At 42.4% G+C, this 17,877-nt stretch overlaps 1 protein-coding gene across 1 annotated transcript; it reads left to right on the forward strand.

Annotated features, from left to right (window-relative positions):
- Window positions 1-2,937: 2,937 nt before the first annotated feature.
- LOC306735081 (stereocilin) lies at window positions 2,938-16,732 on the forward strand (the record flags this gene model as incomplete). The annotated part of the gene is made up of 29 exons (XM_079216518.1): window positions 2,938-3,037; window positions 3,136-4,263; window positions 4,918-4,942; window positions 5,050-5,605; window positions 5,772-6,659; window positions 6,748-6,810; window positions 6,900-7,025; window positions 7,213-7,379; window positions 7,470-7,656; window positions 8,022-8,137; window positions 8,548-8,680; window positions 8,776-8,958; window positions 9,735-9,773; window positions 9,854-10,030; window positions 10,335-10,484; window positions 11,530-11,588; window positions 11,744-11,867; window positions 12,004-12,086; window positions 12,172-12,307; window positions 12,732-12,934; window positions 13,334-13,424; window positions 13,523-13,694; window positions 13,807-13,976; window positions 14,258-14,413; window positions 14,526-14,668; window positions 15,079-15,227; window positions 15,469-15,566; window positions 16,270-16,417; window positions 16,618-16,732. 29 exons carry the CDS (start codon window positions 2,938-2,940, stop codon window positions 16,695-16,697), a joined length of 5,850 nt encoding a protein of 1,949 aa, XP_079072644.1. The 3' UTR covers window positions 16,698-16,732.
- Between the last annotated feature and the right edge of the window lie 1,145 nt (window positions 16,733-17,877).

Below are 17,877 nucleotides of genomic sequence, written 5' to 3' on the forward strand. Positions count from 1 at the left end.
TCGGTCCCCCGAGCAGGACCTCAACTCGTTGGCGTATCTTTTTAAGTAGGCTGATTCTTGACAAACTGACCACAGATTTGATGCTTAAACAACTAACTTCTCGCCTGAAAACATCCTAAAATTACATGTTGTGACTCAACAACAGTAGTATTCAGAGAATGTCTTGTAAGTTTTCTCATTCGCCATTGTTCCCCGTTTGCTGGTGCGAAATGCATTCTAGGATATTGGTTGTCTCAAGTACGCTCAAGTCTGCTCCGATGCATCCCCGGTAAAATGGGCGTATCAAGTCACATCCGGGCATTTTCACCGTGCTTGGCGAGAAGCATACTTTTTAATTGGAACAGTTGGGCTGCTATTGATGACGTTTCACGAATGTCCACGAGAACACAAGTACGGAGAACAACGCATATTGAGAAACGGTCATATACTTTGACAATGCATATTTAATTTACTGTGTACGTCTATCTTAAACCAACACCCGTTGGACCTTATGAGAAGTCACGACCACACCGCCATAACTTCCTTTAGGCCACGTGCACACACCTGGCGCCATCATCACTGAGGCGAGGATAAACTAAGTTTAACCGCTCATCGATATGTTATTACTCGGGCAACCTGATTTGTACTATACAGATGCGCACCCCTTCCGCGACTGGGAAGGACGATTCATACCGATTAACAAATTCACACATTGAAACTCCAGACGCGAGTCTGGCCCCATAGTTCCTCATCCGTTAACCACCGAGGAGCGGAACAAAGTTTCCGTTTATGATGCGCTGATTTAGCATGCCGGCTGGTATTGCCTGGAGCCCTGGTGGCGCCGCCAGTACTAATGTAGTAAATATACAGCGTTTACCGGAATTGACTGCCGTAAAGGAGCGTTCTTCCTCTTCGCCTGCAGAGCTTGGGGTAAGCCTGATCTTCCGGCCTGGTCCCCGGCGAGGGATCAACTGATCGCCGCTAACTAACTAGACTTAATCGCTGCCGGAGTTGGCGAGAGAGAGAAAGGCCTGATGCCGGAACCAAATTCTTAATTTGAGAACTGATCATTATACTGCTGGGAAGGAAAGTTCCTAAGCAGTAGCAAAAGTTTGCAGTTACCACCAAATACTGCTTGTTGCAATTTAATTGATGGAGTATGCTTGACACCAGAGAGTCTGTAAAGTAGGAATATGTAAAGTAGAACAGGGACATTTTATTTTGACGTTTCTTGTTAGATTTACGTAATGGAAAAAAACAATCAAGTTGCTAGAAAAGGTGTGTTATTGTCATGTGGTTACTACTAAAATATTGTCGTAAAGGGGAGTGAAGTTATGTTATTTTTTGGATTAAAACAATTACAATAAAGGATTGCAAAAATGCAAAAGAAATACATTCTTCAACTTCTAATGTCACTAAATTACGGCCAAGATCAACTAATTTCAGAGGTAATTTGAAGCATTTATCACTTGATACTTCCACTGGAAGATGGGGGCCAAAAGTTGGACTCAAACCAAGTATTCCAATCTCAACAGCTAGTTTCACCAGCTGATTGCTGGCATGAGTTTCCAGTAGAGAGAGAAGAACATATGAGGTGGATCCAGTTTCTCATTGAATATTCCTGTGGTGAATCGAGCCCAGTTTCACTGAGTGATCGCTGTTCCCTGCTGTATCAATAATACAGAAGGAAGATATTGTCCCAGTGCAGGCCACAGTATCATACAGCTAAAGCAAGTGGAGGGAGGGGGTGGTCCTTTCACTCGGCCCTCTTGGGTTTCAGGGCCTGCAGACAGTGGTCTGACTCTGGGGAGCCGGCTGCTGTGCCCTTGCACAGGGCTCAATTGTAAGTCTGCCTGACCGAGGGATGAATGTGTCTAAACAGTGACAGCCTGCACAGTCTCTGCTGGCCCGGCCCCGTTGGTAAGACTACACCCCTAACAAACCCAGAGTCACAAGATGGGTCCCAGCTGAGAGACAGCTCAATAGGGAATCAGTCAGTGGGATACATCAGACAGCTAGAGAATGGGATAGATATCCTGGGTGTGATTAACATGATCCAGATTTTCACCGTGTTTGAGCACCTAGCTGAGTGCTGTGACCTTCCTGTAGCCTCATGATGGCCCAAAATACTGAACACAAACCAAAATAATGAACATATAAAGGGACTTTAAAGATGAAGAGAAACGTCCTGTTTCAAGTGATTATGTACACCCAAGCTCTCTCTTTTCTGCACATTGTCATAGAAAATGGCTAAGCAGCATATGGTAGCAAGTCAACTATATTAAACTCATGGAGCATGTAAGAGAGAGAGAGAGAGAGAGAGAGAGAGAGAGAGAGAGAGAGAAAGAGAGAGAGAGAGAGAGAGAGAGAGAGAGAGAGAGAAAGAGAGAGAGAGAGAGACTCAAAAGCTCTGAGTGTGTTGATGCCGTGGAGTTAGAGATGCTGATAAAAGCTTGAACGGATACTTGAGAAACTAATGGATTGTAACTGTTGGTGAGTTTTTAATTTACTTTTCTCAAGTTATTTATTATTGTGAGTTACCACTGACGTATCTTTTACTATTCTGGTCAAACTGTGATCTCTTTAAGAACTGTATATTTAACTGTGTGTGGGAATATCTTGCCTCAAATTCCTAACTTCTCTTTGGTCACATCACATTAGGACCTATCTATAGCTATAGCCTGTGCCATTGTCTCATAGTTAAGTACATTACCGATACTTGTTTTAGTAAACATGCAGTGAGAGTGGTACGGTGACGTGGTGGCCAGTCATTAAGGTTTAATAGCCCCTCTCAATTGAGATACTCTACTCCTTGAGTCTACCGCATTGCTGGAAATGGAAAAAAAACACAGCCTCCGTTTAAATACACTCACTTTTTAAAAAAAATATAATCAATAGGAAAAACAGCCTGAATGGAAAGATGCGACACCACTGTGTCACTGTGCATGCTGCCATGAGATGAAAATGGCAGAGAAAGGGCCAAGGATGGCCACTCTTACATTTACAAGCATCATAGTTTGTGTTGTTTTACTGGGACAAGGATCCCCTGAGAAGACAGGTGAGTGCACCATTAAAACGTTTCACTAAATACAATATTTATGTGTTTACACAAACATATGTTCCTAGCTTTAGCTGTCTCTTATGGGACTCTTTCAGGAGGTGGTAAAGAGGAACAGAGAGACGCTATTCTTAAGGAGATATTTTCAAAATGGAGTACAGGAAGTGGCTGGAATTCTCAGAAAGCTTCTCCAGAACCACACGAGGACCAGTCGGTGCTCCCTTGGGTGAGGAATATCATGGGGAGCCTAAAAGCACTTGGTGTACTTCCAAGCAAGAACCTGCCTTCCTTAAACAAGCCAATTGACAGGCACCGCCTCTCCGGCTTCCTCTACAACATCTCTCTGTACCTCCAAGAGATGGGTTCTGAGCTGGAGGAGGCACCGGCGGACGAGGAGCAGCTGTGGGAGAAAGTGCTGCATTACTTCCTCCAGTCTGAAGGGAGTGCTGCAATGAACCAGTGGAACGGCCGTGTCCCACCCCGACCCAGCGTCAGAGTGCAGGACTGGTTTTTGTCACTGAGGGGCAGCCCTCACTGGGACTGGCTTCTGGGGCTGCTGCAGAGTCTGATCAGTCTGTCCGAGCGTCAGTCCCACAGGCCTCTCTTGACTTTCCTCTCTCAGAATTGGAGGACAGTGAGCGCTGTATTTGAAGCTACGCTTCAGGCTGTGCTCAGTGGGACCTATGGCCAGGCCAGTGCAGGCCTGCAGGGCTTCATCTGTGCTCTAAAGGGTCATAGCGACTGTGCCTTCTCTGTAAGCTGGCTTCAGCAGCTGCTACGTTTCCTAGAAACACGCAGCTGGAAGCCTGTTGTCAGTTTACACCCAGCAGGGGAAGGTGCTGACCACAGTAGGAGCTCAAGTGTATTTGGACGTTTAAAGCCCTTCAGCTTGCCTCCTGAGGCCATGAGGCAGGATGGGTTGTCTGTAAATGCATCTCTGGAAGATACGATGACAACTGAGGATGATCCAGACTCCATGCAAAGCTTCCTGCTGCAGGCGTTATCACGTTCAGGTGGAGGAGAGCGAGGTGGCCACGTGGCACAGAAAAATTTAGCTCTGGTGCAGAGTTTGGATGGGTTAAGGAGGGGCCTCCTGCACAGGGTGGGTAGTTCTGTCTACGGTAACCTGAGGCAGAAAGTCTCACGAGTTACCATGGCGCTGCTCGATGATGTCAGCAGACTGGTGGATGTACCACAGCCCAATGCTCGGAGCCGATGCTCAGTTGGTGAGTATGTGGAGCTGTTGGCCTCATAAGAGATAATAACTTGTTGAAATTATACAAAAAGCACAGTTAAAAACCTGGCTAATCATTAAGTGTTGTTTAAGTTACATGCAGACACACAATCTGATTATAGAACCATTAGCTAATTATGAAAGAGCATCCTTCAATTATAGTTCACATGGCAGATGCTGCTATGTTGATACACTTATACATGTAAAAGTTTGCTTTAGAGGTTGATTCTTGAAAGAATGCTAGTGTGCTAACTAATAAACAGGTCTATTCAAATGTATTTTAGGTGTAGAAGTAAATCATGCATTGTTTAGAGTGTATTTGTTGTCATTCACAGAGGAAAACCCCTTGTTAATAGCCTCATACGTTTGGCCCTGGTTTCACCTGAAAGCTACAGGAGAGACAGTGACAGTGACTGACACTGCTTTAAAATCTTTATAATCATCATGGCCGGTGAAAGCATCTGTTGTTAGCCCAGCTAATCTCTTTATCCTCTCATTGATGCCAGTAACACTATATCTTGGGCATTGTTAACTGAGCTGCACTGTACACCAGGCATGGTTGTGTACTGCGGAGGCAGTTGCTTTTTCCAACACTCTTTTCCTTTGATTTTCTGTTAATATTTGCTTCTTATTTGTCTTTTCCAAGGTGACCTTAGACAACTGATCTTATGGTAAGGTATTTTAAACCACTATATGATTGCAGTCCAAATATATGATAGTAAATGATAAGCAAAACTAGATTCATATTTCTTCCATTGTTTTGTCCATGTACATGTAGGGGCATAAGACATAATGTGACGTGGAACACTCAGGCTTTGGGTTCCCAGGGTCTCCCAAGCTCATTTCCATTGCTGTCCTGCCCCCCTACTAAAGCAGATGAATGGAGATTATCTAAAAAAAAAGGCCCCTCTACACGAACAATCTCCAAACAAAAACACCTTCATGACCTCTCCACACCTCATCCCTCCCAGCTAAACCAGCCACAAGCAGTCAGAACGAGAGAGAGCTACAACCAGCAGAGAGAGATTGAGTACTCCACCTCTATAGAAATCCTGGAGGCAGCGTGTAATGAATCCATCCCAGGCTTGACAGGCGTCTCCAACTTCACTGTGTTCCTCTACTGTAAACTATTTGAAGGGGAGAACGGGTCAGTTGATCCTGCAGAGGCCCAGCTGGGGCTCGACTTGCATGCCACATGCTCTGATGCAGCTTGGTACCTGTCTGCTGCTGAGGAGGACTTCCTTTGGGTTCATGTCTGCAGCGAGTTCTTTGCCCATGAATTCAACAACACAGTCTGTGCCAACTCCTCTTTCTGGCTGCAGAAAGCACATCAGGTAATAGATAATTTTTTGTATGTGTTTTACGATAATATTTTGCTAAATATCTGTGGCATGAAGGCGTATGAGGACATGCTGTGTATATGTACTTGTGCATTGTTTGTTTTTTAATTAATAATTCATTCTACTTAATTTGTACTCATTCTAACTTGAATATTTGCAGGCTGCAGTGACAAAGGACTACCATTTTCTTAACCTGACAAGTATAGACGACCTGTGTGTGCAGCTGACAGGTGAGGCAATAGAAAGTCCGGTACTCGATGAGAACTGTGTGGCCCAGTTGGGCAACAGGTTGCTCAGTGCCGAGACTTTCAGGCACTGCTTCTTTCCCAACAACTCCGTCCTGATCTCAGCTGTGTGCGGGAGACAGTCCCCTGACTCGCACCAGACCTTGCCAGGGGGCAGCTGGGCCGCAGTGTACTGCTCTAAAATCCACAACTTCTCCCTTGTTGACACCGTTGAGGAGACTTGTCAGTACAGGGCGTGGGCTGTGCATCATTTCACCAACTTCACCCTCCTTGAGCTCTGTGAGCAGACACATGGATTGAGAGAGTACATTTGTCTAAATGCCACACTCTTCAATCAGCTGTTAAGAGCAATGCCTCAGTTTGCTGATTTCTGTGCTGATCTGCAGGAAGAACTGGAGGGCAAGAAGTGCCTCCTGCAGAGGTTTTTTGACATGCTCCCGGCGCCCTATGAGTTTGACACATCACAGCTGTGTGTGGACCCGGCTCCACTGCTGGTGGAAGCTCTACACAAGCTGAGTGTGTGTGAGGTTGAGGGAGGGGAGCGTGAAGGGTTTTTAGTGGCGCTGGGATATGTGTTGCGAGTCCTGGACTTCATGGTAGGCCTCTCTTCGGGTCTGGATGAGGGGGAAAGAGAGGCGAGACAAGGTTTGGGTCAGGCTATCCTCCTCTCCAGTCTCCTTGACAACACCTCTTGGGCCACATTGCAACCAGAAGCCTCCATGAGTGTCCTGCACACCGTGGGAGTCTTTCTCCGAAGAGAGCAAAACACCACTCTAAAAGAGGATCTACTGAGCTGCTTCAGTGTAAGATAGCTGACTGGCACACTCACACACAGACATACTCTCACACACTGAGCAAAGAGTGAATAACTTGTTTTTACTGTTACATCAGCCTGTCTTATGGGACCTCATCCAGCGGGACGACAACTCTTCTGCTCTGAGGTTTCTGCTGCAGGTAGTGGCCTATGCAGCTACATTCGAATGTAAACTTCAACAACAAGTTCCCTGAATATTATATTGAGGTGATTCACTTTATCTCACCAGGAGTACCTCCAGATGCCGAGGGACAGCATTCGCACTCTAGTGATGTCTGCTGAAAAAGATGCTGTGAAGAGATTTCTGTCTCATATGCATCAAAGTTGGGACCAGCTACAAGTTGAAACCGGCCAGGTTTGTTTTCAAACTCATTGACACTTTATATTAACACGTTATATTAAGCTAATTGTCCAGGGTTAAATCCCTCTATTGACTATTCTGTTGTGCTCTCTTGTGTTGTATCTATTTTATTTGAATCTATGTCACAGCCAACAATTGAACACAATCACTTTCTGCCCCGCTCTTTTGTTTTCTCTGTCAGGTGTCACAAAAAGAGTTGCAGGCCATGGAAACAATGACTGCTGCTTTTATTCATAAGTTCCCCCGGGTGACCCCAGAATTGTTTGTGGACCTGTCTCAGTTCATCCCCTTCATGTCTGTCTCTGACATCATGAGCTTCCCAGCCTCCCTGATAGTCAACGACAGCGTGTGAGTCACTGACACAAGCAACAGAACTTTGCGTTTAGTTTTGATATATCTTACTTTCCTGATGCTAACAGCTTCTGAGTTACTCTTTAGGTTGACAGCCATTCGTGACCACAGCTCGGAGATGAAGTCGCTGCAGAAAAAGGCCTTTGTAAAAAGACTCCTGCAGTCGAGTGTGGTGGGTGATGTCCCTACATGGCCACCATACTTTCTCAGTTCCATCCTCCCGCTTCTGCCTTACCTGCCAGTCAGTCATTTCCAGCAACTGACATCACAACAGGTACAACTCTTTACATAACTGCTGTATATCTCTCACAGACGTTAGTCATCTCAGACAAGGTCAGGTAAATAGTAAAGCCATTCACTGGGCTGCTTACATTTGTACGGATGACAAAATAAAGACAACATCTAAATAAATATATATAGAAACAGACGCTTTCATACTGGACACAAGGACCAGAGAATGAATTTAGTATTAAAGATAACTGAATCATTGCTTTGGCCTTCAGTCACCAGTCTCAACCAAGATAAACCAAGATAAACTCTGATGTGAGAGTTTGAAGAAAAGTGCCTTCCACCATCATCAAACACCAACTTACATTTAGTTTTTCCTTGTTTCAACATTGTATTTGTTGTCTTCTTTAGCTTACTCCTCTGGTAGAGTTACTTGGCAACAGCAGTCTGGATGGTGTAAGGGGGCGCCATGTGCTCCGGACGCTCTTCAGCAAGCAGAAGAACCTGACCAGTGATACCATACCGAGGTAGGACCCACTTTGTGTTTATGTATGTTGGTCTTTATGATCACCTCAGACACACTCAAAGGTGAGTCCTCTGTTCTCCCATATGTTTCCACGGTGATGGTTCATATTCAGAGCATAAGTCCTGCAGTTGGTGTTGATTTGTATTTGTGTTTGGCCATGGTATGGCTTTTTAAACAAAAAAGCTTCGGCATCTCCAATTTGATATACTTGTTTTTTTCCCAAGTTGACATGACCCCTCAGGTCACTTACGTCCAAGATTGGCACCAATGATTTAGGTTGTTGTCTTTGTGTGGGGCTTTAAGGTATGGAGAAGTACATAAATGATCTTTCTCCTCATTCTCTGTCTACTATTCAATAGAGGAAAAAATACCCCAAAAGAGACCAAAGTGACAGCAAATGTGGTTTTGCAGGTTAGGGGTCCTTGCATGTTACCTGGATCCCGTGGAGCTGGGTTCATTTCTTCAGGACTCAGCCGTGTCCTTGGCTCTGTGGCAGCAGCTGGCTCAGTGCATGTCAAAGGGGTTCATAAGTACCAGTGGCAGGGCAAGTAGCACGTGTTCTTTAGTCCTTTGCAGAAAATCTGCTTCAAACCACTAACATCCGGAAGTTTTACTAGTTTATTTGTGTTTTATGGACAGCTGTCCTCTTGGTTGATACCAGCCGCCGAGACCCTGAACGTCAGCAGCATGGCCCCCACAGAGCTGTCAGCCCTCAGCAGTCTGCTCCCTCAGTTAGGAGCTTCCCTCCTGCTGTCGCTCCCCTCACAGCTTCTCTTGGAAATCCTCTCACAACCAGGATTACACAGATATTCTCCAGCACAGGTTAGCAGGATAATTTGATTTTCTTTGTGACTTCTTGTCATTATTATCGTTGGTGAAGTTGTTAAATGCGACTGTAGTATATATTAGTAAGCTGTAGGTTTCCAATGTAACTGTAAATGTATAACGATTAATTGCATTTCCATTAAACTTTCTAAATTTGATTGGAAAATCCCCCAAAATATTTTATCACTTCATAAATCAGAAAAACAATAGCCATACAAATATATTGGAAGAATTGTTAGCCTTTTTTATGAATAAAATGTTCTATAAATCAGATTATGAATGATTTATGAACATACTCTTTTGTATAAACCTTCAGTATATAGATAGGAGTGAAACTGAAGTCTGGTATCAGTGCTACTGAAGTGGAGATCCTCCATCCTTTAAAGATGTGTATTGTAAAATGGCACAAATTTTGCAAGACATTAAAGGTGAACTAATATGTCTTTTATGTCTTACGAGTTTCTGAAATTGTATGTTTAAAATATGCAAATGCCAGATTTTCTGATGTTAACTTTTGGTAAATTTAGGAGAAATCTACAGAAACAAATAGACAAAGTAGTAAAATAAAGACCTAAATGTGTATTATGGATGTGCTAATTCCACTAGTCTGAAAGAAGACATGTTATGAAAGCAAAATTTCAAAATTAACCTGTATATTAAACAATGTTTTTGCTTGAGGTGTGTCGCCTTAATTATCATCCAAGTTTCTGAAGAAAAGAACACTTGTATATTTCTGTTTGCATGTGTGTTAATCTTTTGAATACTTTCCTCAGGCTTTTCAAATGTTATCCAAGATTTCAAAGGACACCTCTGTAAGTAGACATTTTCTAAATATTATTTTGCTGAATTTCCTCCAACCACACTTTCATCACTGTGTTTGTCCTCCTGCCAGCTCACCATGGAAAAACTGTGCAGACTGAAGCCATTACTCTCTGGTCTGTCTCCTGCTGTGCTCAAAGACCTCTGTTGGCCTGAGATTAGTGAAGCCGCCCACTGCCAGTGCTGGAAGATGTTGCTAGCTGAGCTTAAGCCCGGGCACAGAGCCATGCTATACAATGTAATGCAGGAGGTGACGCAGCTTCTATCTATTTCATCCCTACAATTAGCTGTGGCTCACCTTGTCACATGATGAGTAGATTGACACAATAAAGGTGCAATGGATCATATTTCCTTTCTAGCAGATACAACTTACTGGAAAATGAGTAAAAACTAAAAACTGCAGTCTGAGATACATTAATCCAATCTAATGTTGTATCCAGCTAATCATGCACAATGGTTTAAGAGAGTGTTCATTTGATCTACATATGTATAATCTGATTTGTGTTGCCTGTTAAGGTTTCAAAGTTTAAATTTACAGTGTTTTGTGTCAATAGGCTCTGCACAGATACTCGCAGAACATCACTCAGCAGTCAAACTGTCTCTTACCATTCGTCCCTCTGAGGAAGCTGACAGAAACCTTAAATGGAGAAACAATCCTGAGAGATGTCAGCCTGTACAGAGACATACACTGGTCGCCACAGCAGGTGCATATTTTCCTTTAACCTACCTTCGTGTGCTATTTCACACTGCATTGATATGACAACAATGGGTTGGCAGTTCTCTGACTAAAGATGTTACCAGCTTCGGTCCCATTAATCTGCAACTCATTGGATATGGTTCAGATGAGCCTTTCAGGATATTAATACTCCACACGCATCAGCTGCCATCAAGCTAATTAGTTTGGATGTAGTACAATGGTGTGGAGGAGTGTAGCATGAATTAATAATGGCTACCTTAAAGGGATTTTGTCACAGCAAAGAGTGTGTTTCACCTCCAGTTCTTGGCCTAACAAGACCTCAGTCAATTCAACAAAGAGTGCCCTTTCGGTTAGTAGCTGCACTGAAATATATTGTGACAATTGATATAGAAACATTATATTTGAATTTAAAGTTAAATGCTTCTATACCCTGTGTTATTTGTGCCACACAGATTTGATAGTCAGTTTGAGGGATAAATTGCAAGATTAATGTTTGCATAGTTAAAGAGACATACGTTTATTAAGTTTTAATACGCCAGTCTTGGTCTGAGAGTAGCACAAAATTAAAGTTTATGGAGTGTTTAAAATAGATATAGGTCATCCTTAGGGAAACATGAATGTTTGAGTCTAATGCAGGTTTTAAAGGCAGAGTAATGGTCTTATCAAAAAGAGGAATCTTGTGTGAATATTCAGTGTGCCAAATATCAGGAATATCAACTTCCACAGCAGTTTGAACAGTCATGGTTAAAATGTCTTGCTCTGGACCAAAGTGTTGCACTTGACATCCTTAAAGTGATATTTCTATAAAGCTTTAAGCATCGAGCACTCACCCAGGTGAAAGCTGGCTTGTACAAGTTTGTGCTTCACAAAGCATATTCATTTTATTTTTACGGGATTACAACAGTAACTCACCCATAGAGCCTCAAAACATCCTCTGAAACAGGATCAACAGAAGCAATTTTTTTGTTTTTCCTAGTATCACGATGTTAATACTCACACTTTTACTCACACCAATTGCCGGCTTTGACACCATTTCATTTTTATCTGCACAGGCTCAGCTTTTGTTCAAAAAGATCCACAAATTAAAAAACATTACCAGCAAGATGGTGAGGTAAGTAAGGGCATATTGCACCAGAGCATTCAGATCTATGGTTTTAATCATTAAGCAATTTTACCTGCAGACAGAAATAAAGATTCAAAAGTAATTTTCAGGTCTGATACTCACTCAATAAACAATTGAAATAACAACCTGTCCTTTACTTCTAGGGAGCTGGGTCATATTGCCAGTGGCATGAGTTGTGACTTTCTGAGGCTTTGGAGCAACGATTCAGATTCTGCCGAGCTGCTTCAGTTTGTCAGTGAGCTGCCTGGAGGCATGAGACCTGCTCTGGTGAGGAACAAATAATTTAGCACTCCTCAAACTCTTATACCAGATCAATTAGTTTGTTGTTTCTATATTTCCGTATCAAATTACAAAATCACGTTTCATTGTAACAAGTTCAGATGTGTTTTGGCTGTGTTACCAGCGAAAATGTTTCGTAGAGGAATTGAGGGAACAACCTAAAATCAACCTCAGTGCTTTAAGCTCTGGGTTTGCTGCAACTATACCGTAAGTATCTCCTTACTAAACGTAAAATATTTCACAGTTTATCCAAAGTGAACTACATTTACACCTCTGCTCTGCTCTTTTCCAGCGTGACGATGATAGAGGACCTCTCCAATGCATCCTTCAGGGCCATTCTGGACCACATTCATGCACACTTTGCTGATTTCCTGAGAATGCCGCATTACAAGCAGACAAATTTAGCTGAGAAGGCTGTAACTGAGCTGGTAAAACACCAACATAAACTATGCAAATACTGCGTTTACTGCATATTCTTACATGATGTGCAGGGCTTGACACATTGCTTTATTCAGGTAGAAAAGTGTGATCAGCCACCAAATAGAAATCCTAAATTAACTTTGGGGTTATTAAGATGATAAACCAGCAATATGAGCACTCAGAACAGGAATTTAGAGATGCTATTTCTAGTTGAATTGAATCAGCGGTTGCATCAGTGATGGTGACTCATCTATTTGATGTGTATTATCACATTAATGTGGTGCAAAAAACAAACTACATTTATTGGTTTAGGCTTCTACATACAAAAAGAGAAACAGATTCAGAACCTAACTTGCTGCATCCCCTAAAAGCTTTTCACACGAGTGAAGTCATATCGATGTGAAATCCCTGACTGTATGTGATGCTCTGCAGGGCTCCTATCAGGCTGAGGGGGAGATTGATGGCACCACTCTGGACATCCTGGGGCCTTTACTGCCTTTCTTGGACCGGGACAGTTTGGCTCTGGTGGACAGAAGAGCACTAGCTCTGCGGCTGGAGGAGATGAGAAGTTTCTGCTTTCCTAAAGAGGCTCTGAGAGATATTAGTGCACTGCTCACCCAAAAAGACCTGCTCGGGTAAAAAAAAAAAACGCAGGAGAAACGATAACATATCCAGATTATGACACTTAAGTCAATAATATGTTGAGAGCTTCATTTCCATCGTTATTTAAAAAAATTCACTGATCAGCGGGAAATACAAAGTACAGCTGAGGCTGATGGGAATGTTGAACCAGGCAGTGCTGATTTCTATGGGAAATTATGATTGACAAGTTATCCCTAATAAATAAACCATAAATAAATAAGTTATTGAGAACAAAACACCTTCCGCACCTAGTGTAGATTGGTAGAATAAAAGTAGTTAAATAGTTTGTATGCAGTCTACAATAAATAAAATGCCAGACAGGAAAGCATGCTTGCATTAAGACATGGATTATGAAACAGCAGTAATGGTAAGCTTTGTATATTGCTTGTCAGGGAGCCATCCAAATGGCAAGTTGGGGATGTGGAGCATTTGGGCAGGCTGGTGTTTTCTCTCTCAACAAAGCAGATAAACTCCATCCCACTGGTAAGCACACAAAAGCATCAAGCCAAGCAAATCATTCATTTCATTCCACTTAACTTTTTCTAAGGCTTAGTATGATGATATGTGTTTCCCCTGTGCAGACAGTGTTGAACAAAGACACAGTGGAGCAGGTCCTGGTGGGTCAAAGTCGCTGGGGGGACAGTGTGGTGGGTGGAGTTTGTGTGACTCAGTGTATGGACCAGCTTCGTCAGAGACGGCTAACTCAGAGTCTCATTCGAGGGATTGTCAAAGCACGGAGCAGGAAATCAAAAGGTTAAATATATTTGATTGTATCTTGTAGTGCTATTGTGATACTGTGTGTAATGCTTTGTGTACGTTTTCATTCCTATCATTGCGCTGATTTCACTGCCGTCTCTTCGAGCAGTGCCAGTTCCAAGCTGTGCAGACATCAGAGGGACGTTTCCATCAGCTTGGACATCAGCTCAGCTCAGCCGTATGTCACAGGAAGATCTGAAACAGTGTGTAGAAGTTTTCGCGCAGGACGCTTCAATGAGCTCTGAGCAGCGCCGAGCACTGTGGCTGAAACTCAAGAAGGTCAGTAAAACTGTGAAAGACCTCAGATCATCATCTTTCCTCAAAGTGGGGCAGCAGTTCTTTCCCCCATCAGACGTATCTAAACATTACAACACAATTGTTGGTAAAAATGCATCAGCCTTTAACATTGGGACTTGATGTCTGAGAATTCCTTTTTTGTGTGTTGAATCCTGGCTGATAATCCAACCTTGAGAGACAAGGACAGCCGAGTAAAACGTGTAGTGTTTTCACAGCAACATAATCTGTGGTTGAAACATGTTCTGGTTCTTCACTCAATCCAGTCCTTCAGTCCGGTGAGAGAGCTGAGAGCAGAAGAGGTGCTGGCTCTGGGACCCGTGGTGACTGAGATGGGAGAAAGAGACCTGCAGGACGCCAGCATCACTGATCTTGGTGTGTTGGCACATCTGGGGACACTGACAGACTGGAGCCCGAAAAAGGTTTTGAGTTTTTCATTCTGATGTAAAACTTCAAGTAATTGAAACAATCTCCTCCTGAAGACTTTAACATGTCAATTCGTGTGTTTTACATTTTTGGTTTGTTCTTTCACAGATGAGAGCGGTGATTTTAGGTATGATGCGGAAACGCAAACTGAAAGTGGAGCAGTTAACAGCTGTTGATCTGGCAACATTTGGCCATCTGATGTGTGGTCTCTATCCCTCAGAAATCAAACAACTGAACCCCTACAATCTCAGGTCAGCCAAATACATGAAGTATACACTTACTCTAGCACATAACACTAAACAATGGTTGCTAAAAGAAGGCTCCCACTCCGCAATACGTCATCAAATTGATTTGGGGATCAAAGTAAAGACGAGCATAAACAAAGATGAACATATACAGTCCAAAAGGGACGAATACTGTTAATTTGCATATATGGTAGTAAGTATGTTTTAAATCAGTACTTAGTAGTAGTGATAAAACGTGATGAATCATTCTAATGCTTTAGGTTTCAGAGAGTGTTTAATTGGTTTCACATTCACCTGCTAACAGATGCTAAGTAACAAGAGGCTGGTGCACATTTCTTAGCAGCACAACCCTCATAAAACATTTTGCCTACCCGCAGAAGAGGATAAAGTCCCACATGATTTTCCTCACTCTACAGTGTGGCGGTCCTGTTCCTGCGGGAGACGTCCCTGCCATGCACAGAGCAGCAGATGGAGGAGTTGACAAGCCGTTTGTCCAGACCTGAGGCCTTTGGTCCAGTTAGTGCTTGGGGACCAGAAGTTTTCACCGAAATTGGGACACTGGCAGGTACAGTGGAATATAATATCCCTGGAGGGTTTAATGCTTTTTGTGATAAACGTTTTTGTAATTGTTTTCTTCTTCAAAGAGTGAGGAGGGTGAGAGGAGAGAACGACAGCTTTTGGATGGATAGCTGCACTTAAAAATATTCCTGAGGGTTTAAATGTTTTCGGAAAACTCTTATACTTCCTGTGATTTGATATTAGGATCATTGATTATCTGACTAGACAGTGTTTGCGTCTCTGTCCAGTGGGCTTGGAGGACATGGTGCTATCAGCTCTGGTACAAGAGCAAGTGGAGGGAATCACCCCTGAAGCCATCGCCCTGATGTCACCAAAAAAGATGGCAGTAAGTTTCAACCATGATTTGTTGGCCGTTCATTCAGGCTAACCTACAGAACAATGTTTGGCTTCATAGAGAGTCATCTATGAGGAGCCTCATTGAAGCATTTGGCTGAATGGTTCGATTTTAAGACTCGCAATTAACTTTTCCTAGTCTCGTGAACTGTAAAAGATATAGTTGAATTCCATGTAGCTGCCTAGTTTCAGGGTCCTGTTGTTGTACATGCTAACTCACTGTCACTCTGTCTTGAATAACTGGGGCTCTTGAATAGAACAGAGCCATTGTTAATGCTAATAGCTTTTCTACTATGACATGTCAAAATGTTGGCTGTGAAAAAGACCTTTTAACAACTATGAGCAGATATTTTATAATATCTTTTCATACGATTTAATGAAAATATATTGTGCTTTTATCAACTTTGTGATTATCTAAACATTATGTCAATTATGTTTTTCAAACATGAAGTATGTAGCTACCAAATTTTACATTTTTTACAACACAATGTTTGTTCATTTTTTCTATTGAAAGTATGAATTAGGTATTTGATATAGACAGTGTACCCTAAATATTGTGGTGTGTGTTAAATATTGAGATATGTTTTTAGAATGTCAAAAGATTTGACAAAATATAAGCAGAGTGTTTCCTCTCAAATTACAAAGAGTGTGTGTGTGTGTGTGTGTGTGTGTGTGTGTGTGTGTGTGTGTGTCAGGTGGTGTTCAGTGCAGTTCAGATGTCGTGGCTGAGTGCGGAGCAGGCGTGGGCCATCTCTGAGCAGCAGTGGGCCCAGCTGGACACGGAGCAAAGGCACGCGGTCGAACTCACTCGATACGAAGGAGACGTCCTGCTGGAGCTGAGAGGTCTTTAAAAAAATGATGCTGATAAAATGTCCTTTTAATAACCCCCTTCATAATGAGGCTTTTATAGTTATTTCATTTACCGCAGTGTGTTTGTGAGTGCATATCCTTTTATGGTAATAGTCTTGTTTCCAATCACCAATTTAATTTTTCCGTTGTGTTTATAAGGTGATGATAAATACTCTGTTTGTCTGCTTCCACAGGGAGAAACTCGGCTCCAGCAGCAGACAGCTTTACTACATCCTCCCTGGTCCTGTGCCTCTTGTTGTGGCAACTCATTTAACATACTGCATCCAATGTAATTGCCCCTTGACCTCCCTTGGTATCATCATATTTGTACTTCAAATAAATATTTTTAACTGGTCTGTTCTTTATGTGCATTGGTCCTTTAATTTACACTGCTCTTGATTGTGCTCTGCTTTTCATGTTTCACTTTTATGTGAGCTTGACACTATGTTCATAACTGTATGCTTGAACTATGTTAACTATCCTTTTGTTAGAGCAATCAGAGGAAAAAGCAATGATTCATTTTTATTTGCCAGAGGGCTTTCCAAACAAATATGTGAGCAAACTCACTTGGGATGATAAGTTATAGACTTAAATAACACGTAGTTATCTTAAAACATTTCCCTTAAACTACAGACACTGGGGTGTTGTAAAATACCTTTTAAATATTTTTTCCCTTCATTGTCACATCTGTAACATAACTGCCTACCACCAGGGCCTGTGACCTCCATGGGGACCTCCACCTTCTTCTAAGACCTATAGTTTCTTAATTTCATTACATAGATGCTGTGGATTTCAAGTACAAAATGTGTCCTCTCTGACTGCATCATTTATACTTCCTGTATGTTTCATCAATTATTAACTTTATAAACTTCTACATTGACCGGCCTGCTGTATCTGTAAGTCTAAGGATACACTAATCCTCCTGCATGCAGATATTTTGTATTTCTTGAGTGTGGTACTGCATTTCAGATGAGTGATGAGTGACTGCAATAATTACAGTCAACCTGTGCAATGGTATTACTGAACTGGTAAACTACACAGTGAAACTTAATTAAGCTTTTGCCCATATGGTGTTTCTGAATAAAGTTTATGGAAGCAAAATGGTCATAAAGGGTCTGATACACCTGGGAGATAGTTTTATTCCAGCGTAGGAGTAGGCCATTTGTTGGGCTGGAGAAATAAATAATAAAGCTTCCATGTATAGTCTTACCTTGTGCTTGGTGAAAACTTGGAGTTGACAAGGTACATACACACAGTGACAGGGAGGAATGTCTGGTGGTCAATAGATGCATAAAGGCTATTTTTGCCCGGGACCCCCAAACAGCTGATCTGACCCAAAGAGAGATGTCTTGTATTGTCTGTGTAGCCTACTAACAACTCGGTTTTGTCAATGAAGATGTCCTTTCCCGGCATTGAAGTTGCTATCTATCAAGTGATTTTACCATAAGAACAAC

This window comes from Taurulus bubalis (assembly GCF_910589615.1).
Source record: "Taurulus bubalis genome assembly, chromosome: 4".
NCBI classification, from domain to species: Eukaryota; Metazoa; Chordata; class Actinopteri; order Perciformes; family Cottidae; genus Taurulus; species Taurulus bubalis.